The sequence below is a fragment of the Triturus cristatus genome, chromosome 3_1, assembly GCF_964204655.1.
Source record: "Triturus cristatus chromosome 3_1, aTriCri1.1, whole genome shotgun sequence".
In the NCBI taxonomy this organism is placed as follows: Eukaryota; Metazoa; Chordata; class Amphibia; order Caudata; family Salamandridae; genus Triturus; species Triturus cristatus.
The window spans coordinates 207,068,018-207,090,210 of NC_140583.1; the positions used below are offsets into that span (position 1 = coordinate 207,068,018).

The 22,193-nt window shown below is 43.2% G+C and overlaps 1 protein-coding gene across 1 annotated transcript in view; it reads left to right on the forward strand.

Annotated features, from left to right (window-relative positions):
• The first annotated feature begins 1,523 nt into the window (after window positions 1–1,523).
• Window positions 1,524–22,193, forward strand: part of RAB8B (RAB8B, member RAS oncogene family) — a 184,472-nt gene continuing 163,802 nt past the window's right edge. The window contains exon 1 of the mRNA XM_085643672.1: window positions 1,524–1,730. Coding sequence (XP_085499798.1) covers window positions 1,607–1,730 — 124 coding nt within the window. The 5' untranslated portion in view covers window positions 1,524–1,606. The remainder of the gene's footprint in view (window positions 1,731–22,193) is intronic.

A 22,193-nucleotide genomic window follows, 5' to 3' on the forward strand; every position in this document is an offset into this window, starting at 1 on the left:
ACTAGACTGCTGTCAAGGTTACAAGAGTCCAATTTCGAGATAAGGCTCATTGCAGGAGGGAAACATTTCTGGGCTGATTGCTTATCCAGAATGCTGATGGAAAAGGACGATGAGGAGGATCTTGTTGAGGATTATGTGGAATGTGTAGTGTGGTGGATGCTGTTGCAGAATGTAGTTCTGTTATGTTGGAAAGTAATTGGCGGGAGGCGTCTAGAAAAGATGCCACTCTGGCTAAAGTAATAGAGTATACTACGCATAAATGGCCAGAAATTAGATGTTTGAATGGGGACTTGAGGAATTTTGCACAAGTAGTTGATGAGTTATCGGTGAAAGATGACACAGTGGTGAGAGGTGTTCGATTAAATCCCCCTGCAGATTTGCGGGAGTCTATCATAAGGGTGGTGCGTCAAGGGCACATGGGGGTTACTAAGACAAGTATGAAAGTGAAACAGTACTATTGGTGGCGTGCCATAGATGCTCAACTTAGGAGGATAGATAACTATACTGAGTGCTTGCTGTTGGATAAATACTGGAAGACTGTGCAGACACCATTGCATCCTACTCAATTTCCTGAAGCTGTCTGGGAACAAAAATTGGTTTGGATTCCTCAGGGCCATATGCGATTTTGCCAGCAGAAATGAAGTATTTGATTTTGGCTATGGATTATTATTTTAAGTGGATGTATTACAAATTTGTGGATATAATACTATTAAATTTAAAAAAGGATATTTGGTTGGAGGGGGCTCTTAACGTTATAGTAACTAAAAATGGGACTGACTTTGAGACCGATAAAATGTGCAAATTCAATGGAAGGGATTCATGCGGCATTGCTGCGGGTCTGGATGTAGCGGAGTTCCTTGAGCAGAAGGTGTGGAGTTATAACACGTCACCACACTGTACCACAAATACTGCACCTGGTGGTAGAAAAGTGGTAAGAAAATAAAAATACTTACCCTAAACGGAACTTGAAGCAGTGTCTTTCCATTTACCACAGTAACACCCCAACAACCCCCTTCCCCGCCACCTCCCTCTAATGAACCTGAAGGTTCAAAAAAAGTAGCCATCAGTATCAGTATTGTTGATTTTAGGTTCCGCAATGTTCTGATCCTTTTATCTCCAAAATGGCAGACTTTGATTTCGTTTCAGATTACCGATTTTCGCCTTATATACTACTACATATCCCGTACTGCAAGGAGGACGTTTAGCAGCATGTTGACACCTCTAGTTTCTTACAATAATAAGCTGAGGTAGTTTACGCCCTAGCAACACTGTTGTCGGTTTAGGGCCAGACAACTTCTAGTTAGTTAGCTCACAGTCACAATACACGTCGTTTTTTGCATTACGCCCACCAAAGGTTAGTCTCCCTTGTCTCCAGGCACTGATTGGTTGGTCATGCAGTGACGTCCTTCGGAAGACTCTACCGCTGCCTTTGCTCTTTAGCTAAATACAACGATTGGTTACGTATATGCACGTGACCCTACAACCCCACCCAACCGACAGCTAGTCTCTCAGTCACAGGCAGTGGTTGGCTAAAAATAGGGTCACGTGCCTCGGATGCTCCACCCAGTCCGCTGTGCGTCCCTCGGCCCCAAGCAGTGAGCGGAAGATGGCGAAGACTTACGATTATCTGTTCAAGTTACTGCTGATAGGGGACAGCGGGGTGGGGAAAACATGCTTGCTCTTCCGCTTCAGCGAAGACGCCTTCAATACTACCTTCATCTCCACTATCGGTGAGTCTTGGGCGCGACAAAGTAAATAGGAGCAGTGTGTGTAATTGGGTGGGGCCGAAGTGTTTGGGGGAAGTGGGATTTAGGGGCACTATGATGACGGTGGTAAGGCAGTTGTGAGGTGGTAGGAAGGCAAGGAAAGAGGGGCTTATAAGGCTTCACTGGTGGAAGGGTCCATTCTAGGGCGGCTTGTGTGGTTAGAGGATGGAGGCGTGTGTATCACGAAGGGCTAGTGTGTATCGGACGTGGGAGGACGTGTGTGTTGAGGGCCAGTGCGCATTATTTACGCCGTGGGTCCACAATGTTGTGCTAGGCTGAGCTTCGGGAGCCCTTTGGGTTTAGTGTTGCGGTAATGTTCATTGTGTGGGAACAGTATACTGCAAGGCTGTCTGTGTTTGTCATGTTATTTGCACGGATCGTAAATCGTTACGTCTTTGGCCATATGATTATCAATGCTTAGTCAATAAAACCTTATAATATTCCTGTGTATAGGGTATCGTGCCTGGTCGCCTGCATGCTGAGCGGTGTTAAAGAGGAGATACTTGATTAGAACTTTGGGAGTGCTATTGGAGATTAACTACTGACCCTATATTGCCCATCTTATTTACCCTTGTAACCTCTCCTATAACCTTATAGAGAGGCTTAAACATGTCGATGGTGATAAAGTAGCAGGTCATGTGTGAAGAGGGTTAACCTTATTTATGCATATTTCGATTCGAGAGCATGCAGGCCGTTTAGGACAATATAAATTAATGCTTCTTATGTTTGTAGTGATGTGAACACTTAAATCATGCTTTTGCTCAGCCATTAGTTCTGCTGCTGATGTGCTAAGATCCATACCATTAGTACTCTTCTGAGTCGAAGGGAATGGAGCCAGCAGAAGTTAAAAAAATTGCTAAAATTGCACACTCATGCAGTTCACTTCAAGCACTCAAGTGGAGGCGAGAAGATGCATTAGGTGAGAGATTAATACTCCACTGGCCTGAGCCAAGGCACAATTGATAAAGTCTTAAGCCAATGCCTGAAAGATGCTAGTCGAAGAAAGCCAATGGTGCAATGGGGTGGACCTAAAGACCACTGTACTTAGGTTGTGCTAGCAGTAGGTCTGTTAGTCATCCTCACTGTCAAAATCCAGACTTAATAAGAACCCAGAGAGCAAGCATTGTTTAATGCACAGACCATCATTGAGTGACCCACAGTATCTTTTACGAGAATCCAGTGGTGACACAGTGATGATCAGCATTGGAAAAATCAATAGCATGAGTCCATTACAAGACTTACTTTGGGGAATGCATTTTTACTGGTGCATGTTGTTTCTTTGGCATGACTGATAGTTCTTAGGATCATATTGCTGTAAAAGTTAATCACATGACCTCTTCAAACTGCTCAAACTATAGCGCTTGATAAAGAACTTACTACGCATGTGCAGACTCCTGGGCAGATGCTAAATGCCAAATTCTGCAGAGTGGGACAGTCGCATTGATAAAGTCAGAAAATTGGCAACTGTAAAGAGAAAGACGCCCAGGTTGAATGCAAAGAAAAACATAGGGTATTGTTTAATATTGAAATCAACTTATGGCTTTAACCTGGTGAAAAGATGTGAACAACAGCAATAGTTTATTGTAAGAAAGTGGTTGAGATTGTTTCTCATTTTCCTTTAACCTTTTCAGTCTTTTTGTATTTGATCCTACATTTTCACCAACACTGGGTGTGTACTTATCAATCTCGTTCTGCATTAACTGATTGAACTCCACAGCTCTGATCTCCAAATGATAGAACATTTTAACACAATTATAAATTTATGAGATTTAATCTTGTACACATGTAGGGAACGCAACCAAATAAATACGGTTTTCACTTGTTTTGTTAGAAGAGAGGAAACATGCAGCAGGCTGGTATTTCACTTTGACGGAAAAGGGTCGAGTCTAACTTTTGCTTTGAGTTGGAGTAGGGTGGTGGGACAAGAACAGTTCTTTCACTCCACAGATTGAGAACAAAAGATTATAGCATCTATCACACCAAATCATGCTCTTGAGAAATGGACAGCTTGTTTTGATACAGTGCTTTTAGTAGAATGGCTTTTCTTTGATTAATTTAGATGGGGGTCTTTTGGCACTCATTTTACCTTCCCATGAACGCAGAGCTGTCCCCAGGCCCACTAGAGCCACAACTTCTCCACTAGAGGCACAGCTTCTCCCCAGAGAGGAATCCACCACCCATCCACAAATAGACTGCCATATTAGATATGATACCTTCCAGTGCTGCTCTGTGCTACTTTTCAGTGGTTGTATGAATGCAATCAAGAGTGGATCTAGTCACGATATCTGATAACCTCTTGTGATGTGACGGAAAACAGTCATGATCTTGTATCTATAAGCAGGCAAGTGCATAGGTTTAATTTCTAAATGTCTGCTGCGCATTTATTTTCATATAAAATGGCAATAAGGTGCTCAAAAATACATTTGAGTAGATATAGATTGAATAGATGAGAGCATAAAACTGGGAACCCTAATCATTATAAAAGTAGGTTGTGGTAGTGCACGGATGTGCTAAGAATCTGGAATTTATTTTGCATGACCTCTTCACATTTATTTTAGTTACAACAACAGAACATTTCTATCAGAACTTTTGCACCGACTCTCTGACGGCACATAGGTCAAGGAAGATTATATTATTTACAGATAAAGTGAAAGGGGCAGATTGGCCATGATCAAATGCACCAGTGTCTGGCTCCATGTAGTTTAAGGACTCTACACATTTTAATAGCTAATGCCATTTGTAGGGGTTAGCTATCATGCAACATACAGTTAGATAGTAGAGTGGGTCGTTGTTTAGTTTCTTAGTTTCGGACTTTTGTTTCAAGAAAATGATTGAACAAGAAAGTGGCTGCCAGTGATGTTAACGTTGGGGTTCTTAGAAGAAATAAGACAAGCTACCAAGTTAGTTTTCAGACAATAAGAACAATAAGAATTTGTCAAGCTTTATTATAGGAGTTTAACATAATAGATGTTTGTAGAACACACTTTCACTCAGAGGAGTCTCTTGACTCTGCCGACGTATAACAGATGTTAGCAATATGGGAACATCGGAATAAAACCAGCAATATAGAAGAAGACTTCCTTGCAGAAAATTGACAAGCATTGCAGTTTTGCTAGAGATACTATTCTGTAAATATGCGCGTAAACTGTGGTGATGGTAATATTTAAAATGAGATACCAAAATATAAAGTAGTTTTCTGAAAGAGCAGTTAAGAAAAAAGGCGTTTTATGTGTTTCTGTTTCAACAATGAGAACACATCTGTTTGATAGACTTTACATGTTCTGATTAATTCCACTTTTTATTGTCGTAAGGAATATTCGTTTTTTTTTCTTGTTTCTGTTCAAAGAAACGACCACTAAATCAATGCATCCAATATTGCTATAAAATTGTTATGTTTGGGCTGTTAAAGAAGAATGTCCTTACTGGAATTAGGTGCTGTTCCCTGGTGGGAGTTTTCGGCTCATGTTAGAAGCATAGCATCTAAGGCTGCTTTAGGTGTAGACTTCAGCAATCATTCCTTGGTACTAGACTTTGAGTTGTAGTGCAGTGTGCATTAGGCAGTACTTGCGATCTTCACCCTAGCGTTTTCCTTTAGATAACCAAAGACTGAAATTTCCTGAAATAGGAGTTGGTGCCTTTGAGACCGTGATAGTAGGTATAGCAACATTGGACCACTAGCAGTTGAACAGAGAATCTGGGGCTGAACATAGATAACTGAGTGAGGGTGGGCCACAGGCTCATGTGCTAGGTGATGTAGTAACATGGTCAGTGCTTTGCCCAGCGGTTGTAATGCTGGAGGTTAGGTGACCATCACCGGGAGATACCTTCAGAGTGGTTCTTTATGGTCTAGATAAGAATGCGTGACCGATACAAGTTATAAAGATGGAAAAGTACATTGCATCTAAATGTGGTGCGTGAGGACCATGTGTAGAACATCGCCCTGATGGTATTCTTTCAAACTTGATGATGTTTATCAAGCAATTTGAGGCACCTCCTTGGCATTGTTGTCCTTATTGATGAAGTGGCCATTGGCCTAAACATGGTGCGAGCGGTCCTGCGCTAGTTCTCTTACCGAGTTATGAAGAGAAAGCTCAACTGGTGAAAAAAATCTAAGGCACTCGCCCTTGGCGCTAAGTCTCGGGCGGGACCACAATGGGTTGTGAATCGTGTGCAAAGAGGGATTAAACTACTTACCTGGGGTGCAGGTGGATCATACAGTGGACAAAGTGTATTGTTGGTGCTAATTTCTCAGCGATATATGAACTGCTGCAAAATTACCGGTTCGTTGGTGTTTCAGGCTAAAAATCGCCTGTTTCTCTAGTTTTTCTGCATAGCTGATTTTCAGCCCCATTCGCCGTCCTTTTGCTATTTGTTTTGCACAGCCCTACTTATGTGCAGCCATCACAAAGCAAATTGCAATAACTTACCAGCTCCCCTACATGGATATGAAAGCTATCCTTCGCACAGCTTCGAGAAAAGCATTCGAACAAAGCTGTAAAGGTAAAGGGATTCTCATTTTCGGTTTCAAAATGTCTCAGTGGGGCAGAGACTCCTACAACCAGTAGCAACAAACTGTCTTAGCCCATCCACGTGATGATTTCTCCATAGTTAACCATGTGCATTTTTTTTCTTGGCGTCGTTACCAGTTTCGAGGCAAAACCAAATGGGATGATGGACGGAGTGTTGAACATTGCAAGCACTCACCCCCAATCTACTGATCTGGGTTTAATCGATCATCATTCTTTAGCTCACTCCGCCACCCCAGTTCAGACATGTCCATATGCAAATCACTCTGACCCTGTGCCTCATGGGAACAGTCCAGCCCGAACTGCCAAGCCGTCCTTACCAGTTTCTACATTTCCCAAATAATGATAATCTGGATGTAGTTACAGAAAGCTCCGTAGGAATAAGATCGCCTGTCCCGAATTTAAAATCCATGTATTTCTGACAGGTTATTCTTAGATCCTGGAAGTAAACTTCTCCGCTGGCAGTACTAAATCCATTGAAATGTATGTTCTGCTCTTACTTTTTATTTAAATAGCCCAGAGTTAATTTCCCTATGATATTTACTTCAGCGGTATTCCTTACCACTCTTTGTAATAAATAATTGCAATATTGTTGACATTAATGCTGGTGGAATTATATTCTTTATGGTGCAGCAATAATCATTATGTAATAGGGGTCTTAATTTGTTTCTGTAGGCACATTAACAATGTGCCCAGTGCAAGAGCAGATTTACAAATCTGGCTTTCAGAAGCTTGTAATCAACGTAGCTGCTAGACCTTGATTCCTCTCTTGTAAAGACGGGGGTGGGGGCGTTTCCAAATATGCAGGTGTCTATGAAGGCTAGTGCTGCTTTAGGCAGAAGAAGGCAGTGGTTGAGGGGCTTTGCCAAAGATGCAGAATTAAGTACCATTGCTAAGGGGCATTGTCTTTCCGACTAAGGATGTGTCCTAATACATGTGGCTTGTAATCACATTGGCCTTACTCATGAGGAAAAGCCGTAAATCTAAAATGGGCCCATCTAGCATTTCATTTGCATTCAAAGAAGAGTGGAAGCTCTCTGATTACTAGGTTTCCATATAGCTTCTCATTTGTAGGTATTCCATTTTGGTTAGCCAGCCTATTGCTGTGAAAAATAATGGACGGAAAAAAGGCCACACATGAAAGCTTGCTTTTCAACTAAACTGGAGGCTGAATACAGGCTGAGCAGGTACACTGAAGTGCTTCTAAGCAATTGATTGGACCTTCAGTGCTCTATATACAGTGTTCTTACAAGGCTACCTGCAGTGACCTGGTCCATCAGTGACATTCTTATGACATCCCCATCCTGTGTATTGATGCTGTATTATTAGAAAATGCAACCAGGCTAATAATATTAGCTTCCGGGAGTGCAAAATGGCTTTGATAGTATCCCGTGTTTGGTCCACTTGTAAAGGTATTGGTCTGCTTGTACAGGTATTGGCCTACACTGTTAGTGTATTTCTCTCATGTTTCTGGTGATCACATGTTTCTGGTGATCATTGCCCGCATTGAGTAGCCCGACTATTCGTCATTGCCCTGCTATTTTAAGAGATTTGTTTGACTTTATTGCTAAAAGCTCCATCAGATAACTAAGAAGATAACATCAGCTCCTACAGTGGCAAGTGCCAGCGCCAAACCTGTCCCCTTTTCTTTTATTATTATTTTATTTTTCTGGCTGCTCCGGCAAGGCCTTTGAGTGCTCATAAGATATCCCTTTAGGGACACATCTCAACCATTTTTTTTTCTCCTTTGTTACTACTGAGTACCAGAAGTATCTGTCTCACTTAAACCACTTATAAAGGCAGTTGAAGGCTCCATGTTTGTCTTTCGGCATTGCTATATGAACTGGTCACCCTAATTCGGTGAGCGCAAATGGAAAACATTTTATCACATAATACTATGTAGGATTTTTTTTTATTTTTTTATGTTTGAGTACTGGCTGTTTCATATAACTAACCCGTGAAGAACTTCTCTGGGGTCCATGTTTTATGGTGTGTGGTTTTATTTTTTTAACTTCTGTATGAATTTATTACATTTTTGTACATTTTGCCAGCGGCTGTCCACATTTCTCTTTTGGTCTTTTGAAAAATGAAGTAGCAAATAGTATATGTTCACATATACATGTGTATAAACCAGTAAAACGGGAAACTTTGATTAACTGATGTGCCCCTCAGCTTAGTGCAGAAGCATCTCCGGTTCTTTGAATTTATCTCGTTTACAAGTTTTACTAAAATAGTGCTTTCACTACAGGTATAGCTTCCTATGTTACCTGTAGGTAAAATTGTTCAGTTTTTCTTTCGGGCCGGGAAAGACAGTGAAAGGGAAAACGCCTACCATATTGTCTACCTCGAACAGATGTGTCTGAGGTTTGTGTGAGAGGAAGCCCAACGCTGGCTTGACACTGTCAGGGCATCCCTGAAATGAAGGCTTCTACATGCAGCGAAGGCAGTTTGGGCTGCCTCTTAGCACAGACTTTACAAGCATAGACAAGACAGGGAAACTGCTCTATTGCCTAGCAACTAAAGATGCGTAGGCTACATTCATATCTAAAATTCGGAACCCTAAAGGTTACCTGATATATATACATCACAGGAGATGGCAGATACATTTGAATCCTATAATAAGACACTATGCAGATCTAATCACCTGGGCCAGTAGAATGCCACCACCCAAATGTGTGAGATTCAGTATTTTCATATTTCTCTGCTTCCGAAAGAGCAGAGCTGGATCGTCTACTCTCAAGGGAAGAGGTGACTGAGACCATGCAGGGGATGCCCCTGGGGAAAAAGTGTTTGGCGTTTATAAAAGCTTCCCAGTTGGTTCCTATTAATGACTGTAACTTTGGGGACAGAGACGACCCAGAAATCAGAATAGAAATTGACTTGCTTAATAAATGTGGGCCATGATCAATACTGTATGGGTCGAGAGGACTCCAGGCATTGCCCCTGATAAAAGCCATTCCCTTGGATTGCTGGTGCTTCGCTGAGATGGATAGGCTGTGATGGGAAGCTGACAAAGGAAACACCCCTATGGCAGAACTGAGCACATGGCTCACGTAGTTTCCTGGCCTGAGACAAATTTGGGGTATCCAAGATTGGGAGTGTCTAAGCCTTCGACCACATTCTGTCCTATAAGCAACTGATGGAAGAGTTTGTGCTCCATAAATCACAATTCTTCCTCTACTTGCACCTGAGGCTCGCACTAGAAGTGCATAAAGATAGCGTCACCTCTCTCCTGGGCTTTAATCCTCTAGGGTCTAAACTCAGTATGGAAAAGATAACAAATAAGGTAGTCTCAAGGCTTTATAAAGCACTGGTAACAAGTGTACCTGACCCCTATACTGCCTTGAGGGAGAAGCGGGAGCCTCACTTGGGTGACCTGTTGGAAGAAGAATGGGTTGAAGCATAAATGGCTGTTAGGCACCTAGTAATCCCCACCCCATACCCAGTTCAATTATTCCTCGGGGTCTATTTTACGCCAGAGAAATTATGGAAAAAGAGGCAGTCCTTGGTCCCTGCCTGTCTGCAATACAAGAGACAGACATTTATACAATTGATCTTGGAGCATATGGTCATCTGTAAATACTGGTCACGTATCTTCGAGAGACCCTAAAATGGCATTGCTGGATGTGTTCCCAGATTGGAAAAGTCATACAGGGCATACGTTATTAGCTGGTATTGGATGTTTAGCAGCCTAGAGTGACATGGTGCACGATTAGTACTCCGAGGAGGCTACCCCCTTCTCACAATGGGTGAGGGGTATGGACTACTACGTCCTTGCTGGAGAATCGGTATGTAAGGTAAAGGGTTGCCCCCAAAAATATGCAAGGATCTGCCGGACATGACAGGAACTTTTTGATACTGTTAGGCCAGGACCAGGCCCAGACTGATCTGACTTGGTTCCGCCCTTGAGGATGAGCCCATGTAATAGAATTTAGACCACTGCATGCAATAAGTCTACTAACTAAAAACATGTATCTCTAAATTGGACTACAGCGTACTGTAGTTTTGCACAGTTGCTAGGATTGGGGGGCATTTGCGTTCAGTTTCATCCGTATTTTATTTGGATACTGATAAGACTGATATATATCTATCCAATCAAACCCGCTCTCCTTCAAGCCTCAAAGCAGGCACCGGGAATATGGAAGAAGTGTTTATTGGGCAAAAAACACTTGTAGGACGACGCGTTTCGGTGGACACAGCCACCTTGGTCACATAGCGCGGCCGCTATTGCTCAAGCCTATATATTTGTTTCTTTTCAATTGTTCTTAGTCTAGCTGGGTTTTATAACTATAATCCTATAGGGACTGACGTTTCAAATTAGAGATGGAAGTGGTGACTGCTGTTTAATGCAGGAAAGACTGTAGGCATGTAGGGGGCTACTTTTTCTTTGATCCCTGTAACAAAGTGGCAAGTTGCTCTACTGCGCCTTAGCCCCTAAACTATACATTGGGAATTTCCTAAACTAACAATAATATTTCACAGTAGTGCACATAGAACACCCCTGTTAGTATGACTATTTTGTAGCTGTTACCTTTTGTTTGCAAGTAAACCTTGTTAAATGGAAGGCACTGTGCGTTCCTTTTCATCAATTCGAGTTCTGGTCCTTGTATGAAAGTACAGAGAGTTTTTACCGTAATTCGATACTGTTATGTTAAATTTATCTAAAACTGAAGATAATTGCTTCCCTGTTGCATCGGCCTCCATCTGCCTCTCTCACCTCCTCTTTTTCGCCGAGATATCCTGATCACTTCATCTTGTATCAGATACCTTGCGGTGCACATTAACCAGTCTAGGAGCTGGTAAACTCTCCTAACTAGTAGTCAGATCATCCTGTTTAAAGCTGCTGACCATACAGAAAACCCAAGCTAACTTAAATTCACACAACCAGGATCTTAACTCTTCACTAGTGCTCTGCAAACTCGACCACTGTGACAGCTTTCTAGTAAGTCTCCATTATTTTTATGTCACTGGACAAGTTTGTACACATTATTACAAGTATGACTACCACCTTATTAAGAGTACTCCTGCCTCTCAGTACAGTCACCAAGCCAGCTGGCTGTCAGCACAAAGCAGAGCTGTATACAGCCGACTGATTCTCCTTTTCAGACCATTGACAGGGCACCCACAAACCACTGATCTGAAATCCCGAGTAGATAATTCTCTACTCGCAACATAGACTCCGCCACAAACAACCTCTTAGCTGCTTCCAAACCTTTGTGTATCCCATTGACATTGTGATTCTTTCACTAATAAGGTCCACTGCACTGGTAGTTTTCCTATTGAACTCTGTTCCGTCTTTCTACTCATTGTTTAAAATAGCTCTCGGGGAACACATCCTCTTACAAGAAGTGTCTTAACTAACTTTAATTCCACATTATATCCATCCACACGTGTGTGTGTGTGTGTGTGTGTGTGTGTGTGTGTGTATATGTGTATATATATATATGTGTGTGTGTGTGTGTGTGTGTGTGTGTGTGTGTGTGTATGTATGTATGTATGATAAATGTACACATGGTCTACCTCGAACCACACGGAAATACTGCCCCTCCTACCCGACCACTCAAGAAAGCTCCTGATTCAGTCGCTTATCCTCTCCCGGCTGGACTACGGCAATGCCCTGTATCTGGGCGCCCCCATATCGGTCATTGCTAAGCTCCAAGTGGTCCAGAACTCGGCAGCAAGACTTCTCACGAACACAAAAAAACGCTGCTCCGCCAAGCCCGCTCTAAAAACAGTTCATTGGCTCCCGATACAGGAGAGAATACATTTCAAAGCCCTGTGCATTACACATAAAAACCTGCAGGGCAAGGGTCCCCCGATCATCAAGAACCTGATCAAACCATACAAAGCCACCAGAAATCTGCGCTCGGATGATCTCTACCTGACCGACACCCCCAGAATCAAGAAGGCGCGGACAGGCGGACGCCTTTTCTCATACAACGCCTCTAAGCTCTGGAACTCCCTCCCTCTCTCCATCCGCAAGGAACCCAACCTCCTGACATTCCGCAAACACCTGAAGACTTGGCTATTCCCGTGATTGCATCCTGCCCTCTAGCTACACTCCGCAGCGCTGGGATGCTTCTGGGTAGCCATGCGCTATATAAGAAACACTTTCATTTCATTACATTGTCATTTTTTTGTTTAACATACACTCGTCTTCAGATCACCCCACCATCTTTTTCTTTTTCTTTGTATCCTTCTAAAACTGCTAATGTCTTACGTGCAGTGATACTGTGTCTATGTAAATCATTACATGTCAGAATGTACTGTTGATATAAACAAAACTCTTTCTGGGAGATGAGCAGACAGTGCAGGGCTATATCAAAATTAATTTGATACGCTGCATGTCGTATCATTTTATGTGTTGCAGCCTGTCTAATGCTCTGCTGTGAAGACCAAGGAGTGTTCTTTTGGTATAACCCAGTAGATCCTAAAAATAAAAGTAAACTGGGTGTGATCCACTGGCAAAAAACTAAATTTGAAACGAACGTCTGAAGATTTCCAAGTTAATGTAGTCTGCCTTGGCCTACTATCACCACTTGAGGGAGGAATGAAAGTTATTTGTCTAAGATCTCAGAGTCAATTGAGCAACTTTCAGGGAAAAGGGGGTAGAAATTACTATGGTAGCCTTAAGAATGAGTGACACGACACATCGCAGGGGTGTAAAAGCAGCAGAGAAAGGGTAGAGTCCTGAGGGACAACACAGGGCTGTCGGAGGCTATTTGGAGAGTGAAGGAAATGCTACAGATTGTGACCAAATGGCCACATGCAGCTCTTCAGTTTGACTGGACCTCTAAACAATATTGTTAGGCTTTTTTTGTTTTCGTTTACCATAAACCGGCTCCCTATGGTTACTTTTAGTAGTGCGGAAAATAGGTAAATGCAATAGGTAGCAAGAAAGTGTAGACTAATCATTTCAAGATTATACATGTAAAGAAGAATTAATTGGTATAGAACAGAGGGGCAGCCTAATTTAACTCCATAAGTGTGCTTTTGTTTTACAGGCAGTCTCCCATTGTTTGCCTCTGCTCATCCCCCCCCCCATTCCACACAGTCTAACCATGTGCGTTTGACCCCCCCCTTGTTGTTGCTTCACCCACCTGCTGCCCGTGTTGCTGCTTGCCACCTCCAGCCCTCCTTGCTCTCTCCTGCCCTCCTTGTTGCTGAATCTGTTGTACTCAATATTGGTGCTTGTCCTCCTGTCCCGTGTTGTTTGTAACCCCATGTTTGTTGCATGCCCTTCCTTGTGCTGTTGCTTGCCCTGTGGTGTTTGTTGCTTACCACAACCATGCAGTGGTTGTTGCATGCCTCATGTTTTGTCCCCCCAGCCCACTGCGTTGTTTGTTGCTTGTCGCCTGTGCTTTTTGTTACGTGCCACCCTATCAGATCCCCTTTCAGAGGGCCACGGGGAACACCGGGACTACTAGACCCAACTGTGGGGATTGAGGTCTTTTACTCCTGGGGATGACCTACTATGTGCAACTGGGCAAAGTACCCCTTCTAAACCTGACTGTCAGTGGTAGACATTAGCAAGTTGAAAAAACGAGGACCACATATGCTGCGGGTTATAATGCCATTGCTGAGTCTTTGCAATTTATAGAAGCTTTCCGAATATTGGATTTTTAAACTGTTTAATTGTACGACCATCTAATGAACATTCTTTATGCCATACTGTGAAGCCCTGAAGAAGTCTCTTTGGGAGACGAAACGCGTTGGCTATGGCTATGATCATTTGTTCATGGGAAAATTAAAAATCCTTTAAAGAAAAATAAAGAGAAACTACCTCTAGAAACACACATCTTGGATTTGAATGTCTTTCTGTGTGCTAACTGTTCTTGAACTTTGATGTGGCACGCTTATATCATATTGTATAGTGCTGAACCTTTTTTCATTGAATTTTATTGTAGGACTTGTTCCTATTTGGGGAGCATAGAGGGGAGTGCTCCTTGGTTTTGTGCACTATTTGACACTTTGACACATTATTCATTTGTTGAGTGCGGTCTCAAATAGCCTCTACCCTCAGTCTTTTGGTTTTCCTTAACTCCGTACCTACTCTCTCACTCTTCACTACCCCCCACCAAGACGGAAATAAAGTTGTGTGTACCACCCTGCCCCTCAACAGTGTAAAAGGTGCAGTACTTGTGATACAGTGTGGTGACGTGTTATAACTCCACACCTTCTGCTCAAGGAACTGCTGCACCACTGCCAAGTAAAGCTTTGGCCCTTAGTGCACGGCAGTCCTTACCACAGAGGCCCCGCCTGGCATACGGGGTCGGTACTATGGTGTAGCGCAGGCTTTGGCCCTGATCCCAAGGCAGTCTTTTCCACGGTGGCCCCTCCTGTCTCACAAGGTCACCACAACGGTGTTGCACAGGCTACCGCACTTACCTCACTGTTATCTTTTTACATGGCTATCTTCTCGGCAGCCCTCTCCAGGCATACGTTATTCGCCAAATCAGTCCTGCACACGGGCAATGACTCAATCGGTGCAGCAGCCATATTCTCGCATCTCAAGTCCACTCAATGGGGCTCTCAGCTAGACCTTGATCCCTCCAGGGCTCTCCTTTTCTTCATGGGGAAAACTGGTCTAGGCAAGCAGGCAGACACTGGTGCTCCAGAGAAGGTGGTCTTGGTTTTCCTGCATCCTCTCACCCAGCAGGGATACTTGCAAGCCTTGGCAACCAATCCTGGTCATAGGCAGGCATTTTGCAGAGCATCCCCTCCTTAGACAGCTACTTGGCAGATGACAATTTTTGTTGTCTCAACCTCCCCATCTTATAGTCAATATCCAGACACCAAACGTCATTTAGGGTCTGGGTCTTTGAAATTTTATGTTGGGGTTCTTCTTTTGAAGTACCTCTCCGTCTTGAAATGCCATTTGTCACAGCAGGAGAGACTCCAAATCTTTTAGTCCCCCCACACAGGCCCTGGGAATGAATAGAGTTCAGAAATGGATATCCGCCACAGTGATATCCGCCACAGTGATATGTGGAACAAAAGGCTAATATCGGGCTTCCAGTCCCACCCTTTGATTCCCTTATCAGCCCACTCTTCTTCCAGAGATTTATCCAGCCCCCTTACCTGTGATCTCTCACTGAATCAAAGAGCACCCTTTGAAGTCTACCAGACTCTCTCTCTCTTCCTCCAGTGTGTGTCCCACCCAGCTCACAGGAATGTAGCAACACCTAAATCTGTCTGGGAGGATTTATCTACCTCCTCGTGTCTTCACCAGTTAGACTTGGGCTTCCCAAAATGGAACCCAGGGTCCTCCTTGTAATGTACCATTCCAGGCACACTTGCCTTCAGTGTATGTGCGCAGCACACACGGTCCAGCATTGTTACCTCCATTTGTGTCACCATAGGCACACATACACTCGGCACACACATTCACTCAGCGTGCACTGCTCAGGACTGTAGCCTTTTTGTATTGTTCCACTTGCCAGCACACACATTCACCATGCTTGCTCTGCCCAACACTACACTCTTCATGTACTGTACTCCACGCAGGTGCACATACACCAAGAAAACGCACTGCGTACTAAATCTTTCAAGTACTGTACTTCTCACAGTTGCACATGCACCCAGTACATGAGCGAATCATGCAAACACTGAACTGCTCTGCCCCTGTATTGTACACTTCCCAGCTCACATACAACCAGTGCAGTCACCACTCCTGCACAGCACTTCACATCTAACTGGGCAGGGGTACACGTCCATTACGATGCATAGGAATTTCCATCCCAACATGCCCCTTCATGCGTTTCGATGCTTGCCCTCCCATCTCATTTTGCTGGCCACAGCGGCTCTCCCTCGAGTCCCATCGCAGAAAATGCGCTGTAACTCGTCCAGAGCTGGCCGGGTCATATCACTTTTTCCCCTGACTTTCAGCCGAGCCTCTCAGCAGTCACACTGCTGTAAATCATAGCTGAAACACATTGGGAAAGCCAATTGACTTTTCAATGCTTGTTCAATTCCATCCCTCACGCTGTTCAGGAGAAGAAAGGAAAGTGCAGTGTCACGTACTGTTATGTCCACAAGTAACATTTTAAAGGAGCAGGTCCTCCACCGACCCTGCTTTCTTCTGATCTAGCACGTGAGTATGGGTGGGTAGAAGGGACACAGTGACATAGTGCTGTGACGTCACATCAGTTAGTACCTGCTTCGAAATTTGTTCGATGGCATTGTTTGGAAGCCATGCATATTCGCGGGGGTTGTTACCCGTTCTTTAGGGGCGGCAGTATTGGAAGCGGGCCCTCTGCAGAGCTCCATTTCCACATGCGAGCAGTGAAGAGTGCGCCGAGCTTCACGTTACTCTGTGTGCTGCTTGACAGGAAGCTTTTGTTCTTCCCCCGGTTCTGTGAGAGCACAGTGCTGCGTAATGCTCAGGAAATCCTCCGCTTGCAGTCGCTGCAATAGATGCAGCTTTATCGCAAAGACCCGCTTCATTGGTCGAGCCCTGACCCTCCCTGCGATGGCGCCCTGTAATCTCACCCTGAGCCGTTCTAGGCGGCCCTTGCATCTCTGAAATATTTTAATTGTCTGTTTCCTTTAATGTTTGATGCTGACACGCACACTCACCTCTTTGACAGTGGGAGTAGCTCGAGCTCGTTTTGGGGCCCCTCCTTCCCCCTGGGTTCTTCCTCATCCGTTTTATATTTTTTCTGTCCTCTGGAGCCCCTCCAAAAGTGCCCGAGTATCTGTTTCCGATCACAAGCTGTACATCAACATGCTGGTGTTAACATAATTGGCTCATCCCACAGATGGCCCGGGAACTTCTTGGTAACAACGGCACTGCTGTGCAATGTAAACTCCAAGGCATCGTGCACATTTCTTAGTCCGCACATACTATCCGGTATTTTAGAAACATTGAATGTTATTTTCATGTATTGCAGTACAGTGCTGCTGCTCCTGCAATGCATGTTCATATTTTGGGTTTTGTGAGCTTGTTTTTACACTGACTGCGTGAGATGTTATATACTATTTTCCAGACTTCTGTCGGGGTACACAGGTTTCAATTTTGCAGCAGTAGTGTAACAGAGCATCTAGTTTCCTCCGTACACTTGTCCATATTTGATATCTCTGTATCGTTTCTCCGGATCAAATGTAAGTATTCTGAAATGCCCCACTGGACTCCATTTTTGTGAAGCTGCCTGAAGGGTTATTAAGTTGAAATACTGTGGTGATTTTATCACAGAATGTCTTAGATCTGGTAGAGACCGCTTTAGTTAATTGCCATTCTCATTGTTTTCCATAAAATCGTAATGCAATACTCGAATATACATACATTGGTTTTTACTCAGCCCCCTTACTCCACTGGCCCATGCAGATGGTATTCACATTTGGCTTACTCCCACCACAGCATGTAGCATGTGGTAATGGGTGAGTAATTTTCAGCCATCGCCGCCTCCTACTGTGAGACGTGGCGGATACTTTACCCTGTGCTCTGTGCTGTGGCAATACTGACTCTAGCCCAGACCTAAAATGAGGAAACCAAAATGAGGACAAACCATCCTCTCCAATACAATGCAGAACCCAACTAGGATTCATTCATATTCAAGTGTGGAGAATGTTTGTTGAAGGAGCGTTTAGAGGTGGATTTAAAATTGTGTCCCCAGGTGAGCTAAGGTTACTTTGAATATGTCTCTCGGGCACAAGGTTAACAAGCATTTGCAAAACCACTCGGTCTCTACTCTAAAATGCAGAGCTATTAGTTTTGTTTATGCGTGTTTTCCAGTTCCACACATGTGCATGTGTCACGAAGGCCAAATAACTAATGGGAACAGATGCACTCTAGTGGAGTGCGCCATTCCAAAGATGGTCTCCTCAGGTACGAAGTGGAAAGATATGTCATCCATTCATAACAATATGAGACCGAAAATGCTCCTGGGTGGTGCGAACACAAGAATCTGGAGGAAAGCCATCAAATCAGGGGCTGAAAAGCGATAGAACACAAAGCTGTCCAGTCGTGGACAAGAAGCTGACCCAAACCCTGCTCTGAGTGTATTGGAAACAGGTCTGGCCAGCAGACAGCTAAGACTGTATGGAGCCGAGACCTAAAAATGAAGTGTAGACTTGAGCGGTTAGGACCTTGTGTTTCTTCTTGATATGGTCAACATGTTTTAGTCTTTCCTAAGCACCTCCTTAAGTCTTGGCTTTCGTCAATGCAAGGGGCCTACATTCAACAAAAGAAATGTTTTCACAGCCAAGCATAAAACGTAACCGTGCAGATACCAAAAGGTTATGTGACAGTTTCGTCAATATATTGATGTAACCTTGCCATTGGCAGCCAACGCACACGATGTTATGATATACACATTATCGTATGACCAGATGACAACTGCAGACGTGCCCTCATTGCTTATGACTACAACTATAATAATAATAATCCACATTTGTAAAGCGCGAACATTCACCCTTAAGGGTCTCTAGGCGCTGGGGGCCGTCGGGAAGATTAAGCAAACTATTGCCCAGAGTCACATGGTGCTGGGCTAATCTGCCGACGGCGATCGAACCGTGATCCCCCGATTCCGAAGTCTGTCGCCCTGGCCGCGGCGCCACACCTCTTCCCACTATATGGGTGCACTTGTAAATACATGGTGCCTCCAGATGCCCTTTAGCACCAATGTAGGAACTAGGACCAGTAATACTAGAGACACAGAAAGACAGGTACTATGGTCATTAGGTTGATTAGTAACTATATATATTTGGGTTACTTTGACCTGTGTATCTCTAAGCAGCAATACCAATTTTCATTGTTTCTCGAAAGCCCCAATCCTTTAAGACCTAAGATATGCAAAGACTTTGTAAGGAAAATGCATAATTCAAATTAAGGAACACTTCGCTTGCTTCTTTTTGCTGTGTGTCTCACGAGTGTAGATAACTGTGAGTGTGTTAAAATTAATGGCAACCTATACCTTCTTTCTCACTCAATTGTGGCGTGGAATAAATTAAATGCCCAGGTAGGTCTATCCTCCTGTTCTGATGTGTGGAAGAGAGAGTGAATATCAGTAGTGCCCTATTTACCCTGCAGATTACAAATGTGCAGGAAACTTTAGCTCAAGGCTTATTTTAAAAGTTATTTTCCTGCTTTGAGTTTGTAATGGTCTGGTTCCATTCTCAAGTAGAGATCTATCCACAAAGTACAATGTCTTATACGTGCAAACTATTTTGCTTTAAGAAACACTCTTAATTATGCTGACAAAGTAGGCACAAACTTTATTTTAAAGAGCTTTTTATAAGGCATCCACTTTTGAATTTGATCCTGTCAACAATAGGAAGCCAATCCAGCTATGGTCAGAGGGTTGTGACATTACCTTTTCTTGTCCTCCTAACCTGGCTCAAAAAGATACAGCCACGTCACTCCGGATCTCAGATGCCTGTACTGGCTCCCCTACGTAGCAAAAACCCAACAAAAAATTGCCTACATGGCGCAAAAGGTCCTCCACCACAACACCCCTAACTATGTTGTCTAAAAAACTCGAACTCCGGCGGCTCCAGACCATCCAGAAGCTCCAACACCTTTCTTTTGAAACCTCAGATTCCACAAGAAAAAAAACTACAACCGGGCATTCTCTGGGATTGCCCATAGAATCTGAAACTCATTTCCTCCTGAAATCAGAACGAATCCCTCAGTCTTATCATTCAAGAAAAAAGTTATGAACCAATTTCTTCCTAGATCACATGAACCTTATCTCCCCTGTTCACTCAAATGATTAAATATTCTCTGGCTACCTTACACACTCTTCCACGCAGTACCGACCATAACTCCCCTGCCCCCCACCCCACAACACTACCTGGTATCTGCACTAGCCTGAACTCCGACAATATGTTATTATTAATGAAGGTTCTGTCATTCGACATTCAATGAATCTGCATTGAATGTGATATGACTGATTTTACCACTCTGCACAATGTAATTTTGTAAAGTGCTTCGATACCCGCAAGGGTCATGTTTGCGCTATAAAAAGCTATTTAAATAAATAAGTGTCATTAATGTATTGTGCCAGCATGCAAACCTTGAATGATGTAGTTGAAAAAATACCTCATAGTGACTTTTGCAATTTACATTCAGTCGCTGTGACACCAGGGATTGGACTGTTTCTGTTTAGGAATGTATTGAAGTACCAACTGAAGTTAGTGGTGCTCAATTAAAAGACTGTTTTAGTCGCTCTTCCTTCTACAATTTGAAGGATAGATTTTTCCAGTCGAGTCCCTAGATTATTAGCTTTGTCAGTACTGAGCACAGAAACAGTGGAAAATATCATCAAGAAGATGCTATCAAGAATGCAGTTTGTAACCTTCAGAAGGCTGGATGGTATGATGTTGCCCTGCTACCATTTAGTTGCAGTATTTGTTTCTCATTTTGGGCTTCATCTCAGAAACTGTGCATGACCTGCTCAAAATGACCAGGTAGGGCCCGCATAAGCCTGTGAGTTAGTGTATTTAAGAGCTTATTTGAGAGCTAAATGCTCAGTGTCTTGTCAGGAAAAAAGTAGGTAAGCATGTGATAGCATTATCAGTCAGGGGTCGATTGTCTGTGCATTTAATATTAAAATCCTGTTTTAGCAGTCACAGCGGATATTTCATCTCTTAATTTGATATTCTCCCTAAAGGCAATAAACCGGATTTTGACAAAACCTGTTAGTGGGAGTCCATATTGATGGCATTGAACCTTTTTGCTGAAGTGCCGAGCTTTGTGCATTAGCCTTTGCATTTCTAATTACAGAGTGCCAAATTTATTTTCTTTTTCACAAAGATCCTTTTGTGTTATATCCGCTTATTTCTGCACAGCAGATGACTTTACTTTCTAGGGTTTCTCTTTAGTTCTTTTTTTTCTGGCTTATCCGCTTACCTCTATCGAAATTTGTAGGAACAGTGGGCTTGATGGGCTTATTGTCTTCATACAAATTGTGTCCACAAATATACTGCCGATGAGAAGGAAGCTGTTGAAAAAGGTAGGGCAAGACCATTATCTTGTTGCCCTATCTGTATGTAAATCGTGGAATTATAGATCCAGGAAAAAAGAAATTCATTTTTCTCATCTTCCTTACTACCAGATTTGTATGGTCTTGGATATTTCCTGCAACCGGTTCTACTTTCATTAAAATCAAGAAATGGAAAGGTCTGATCAGGTCGGAGAAAATTCAAGTGACTGGCTCCTCAAAGAGTCAAATGCCTGCTGGAGGTCGAGAAATTTCAGATCATATAACCAATATAGTTGTTAAACACATGTACCCAGAGAATGTAATAGTCCGACTGTAGCTAAGTAAGCAGCACATGAGCACTCAACAGTGGCCATTTTGGGGGCAGTGTTTTTTTCAAAACTCATTCCAAGCTGGAAGTCTGTACGTACACATGCACTGCAGTACATAAGCCGTCATTTTGGAAGTACATTTTTATTAGATTGACTATTTGAAAATGGAGGACAACCATTTCCGAATTATACATTTAAAAATAGTCCGACTGTAGCTAAGTAAGCAGCACATGAGCACTCAACAGTGGCCATTTTGGGGGCAGTGTTTTTTTCAAAACTCATTCCAAGCTGGAAGTCTGTACGTACACATGCACTGCAGTACATAAGCCGTCATTTTGGAAGTACATTTGTATTAGATTGACTATTTGAAAATGGAGGACAACCATTTCCGAATTATACATTTAAAAAAAATTTATATGTTGGAGTGCAAAAAAAATTTCTGCTGCTGCTGTGCACGTGCCAAAATTGTAGGAAACAAAAGAAAGCACCAAGGGGTATCGTGGGTAAGGACGAGGGATCAACAATTAGCAGGGGAGTAGCCTAGTAACAATATGCAGCTGCCAGGCTTTCGCCAGAATGTAAAAACTGAAAAACAAAATGAAGTTACAAAACACGAGGGATGGCGGTGCAGTGTATGAGGTGTGTGGA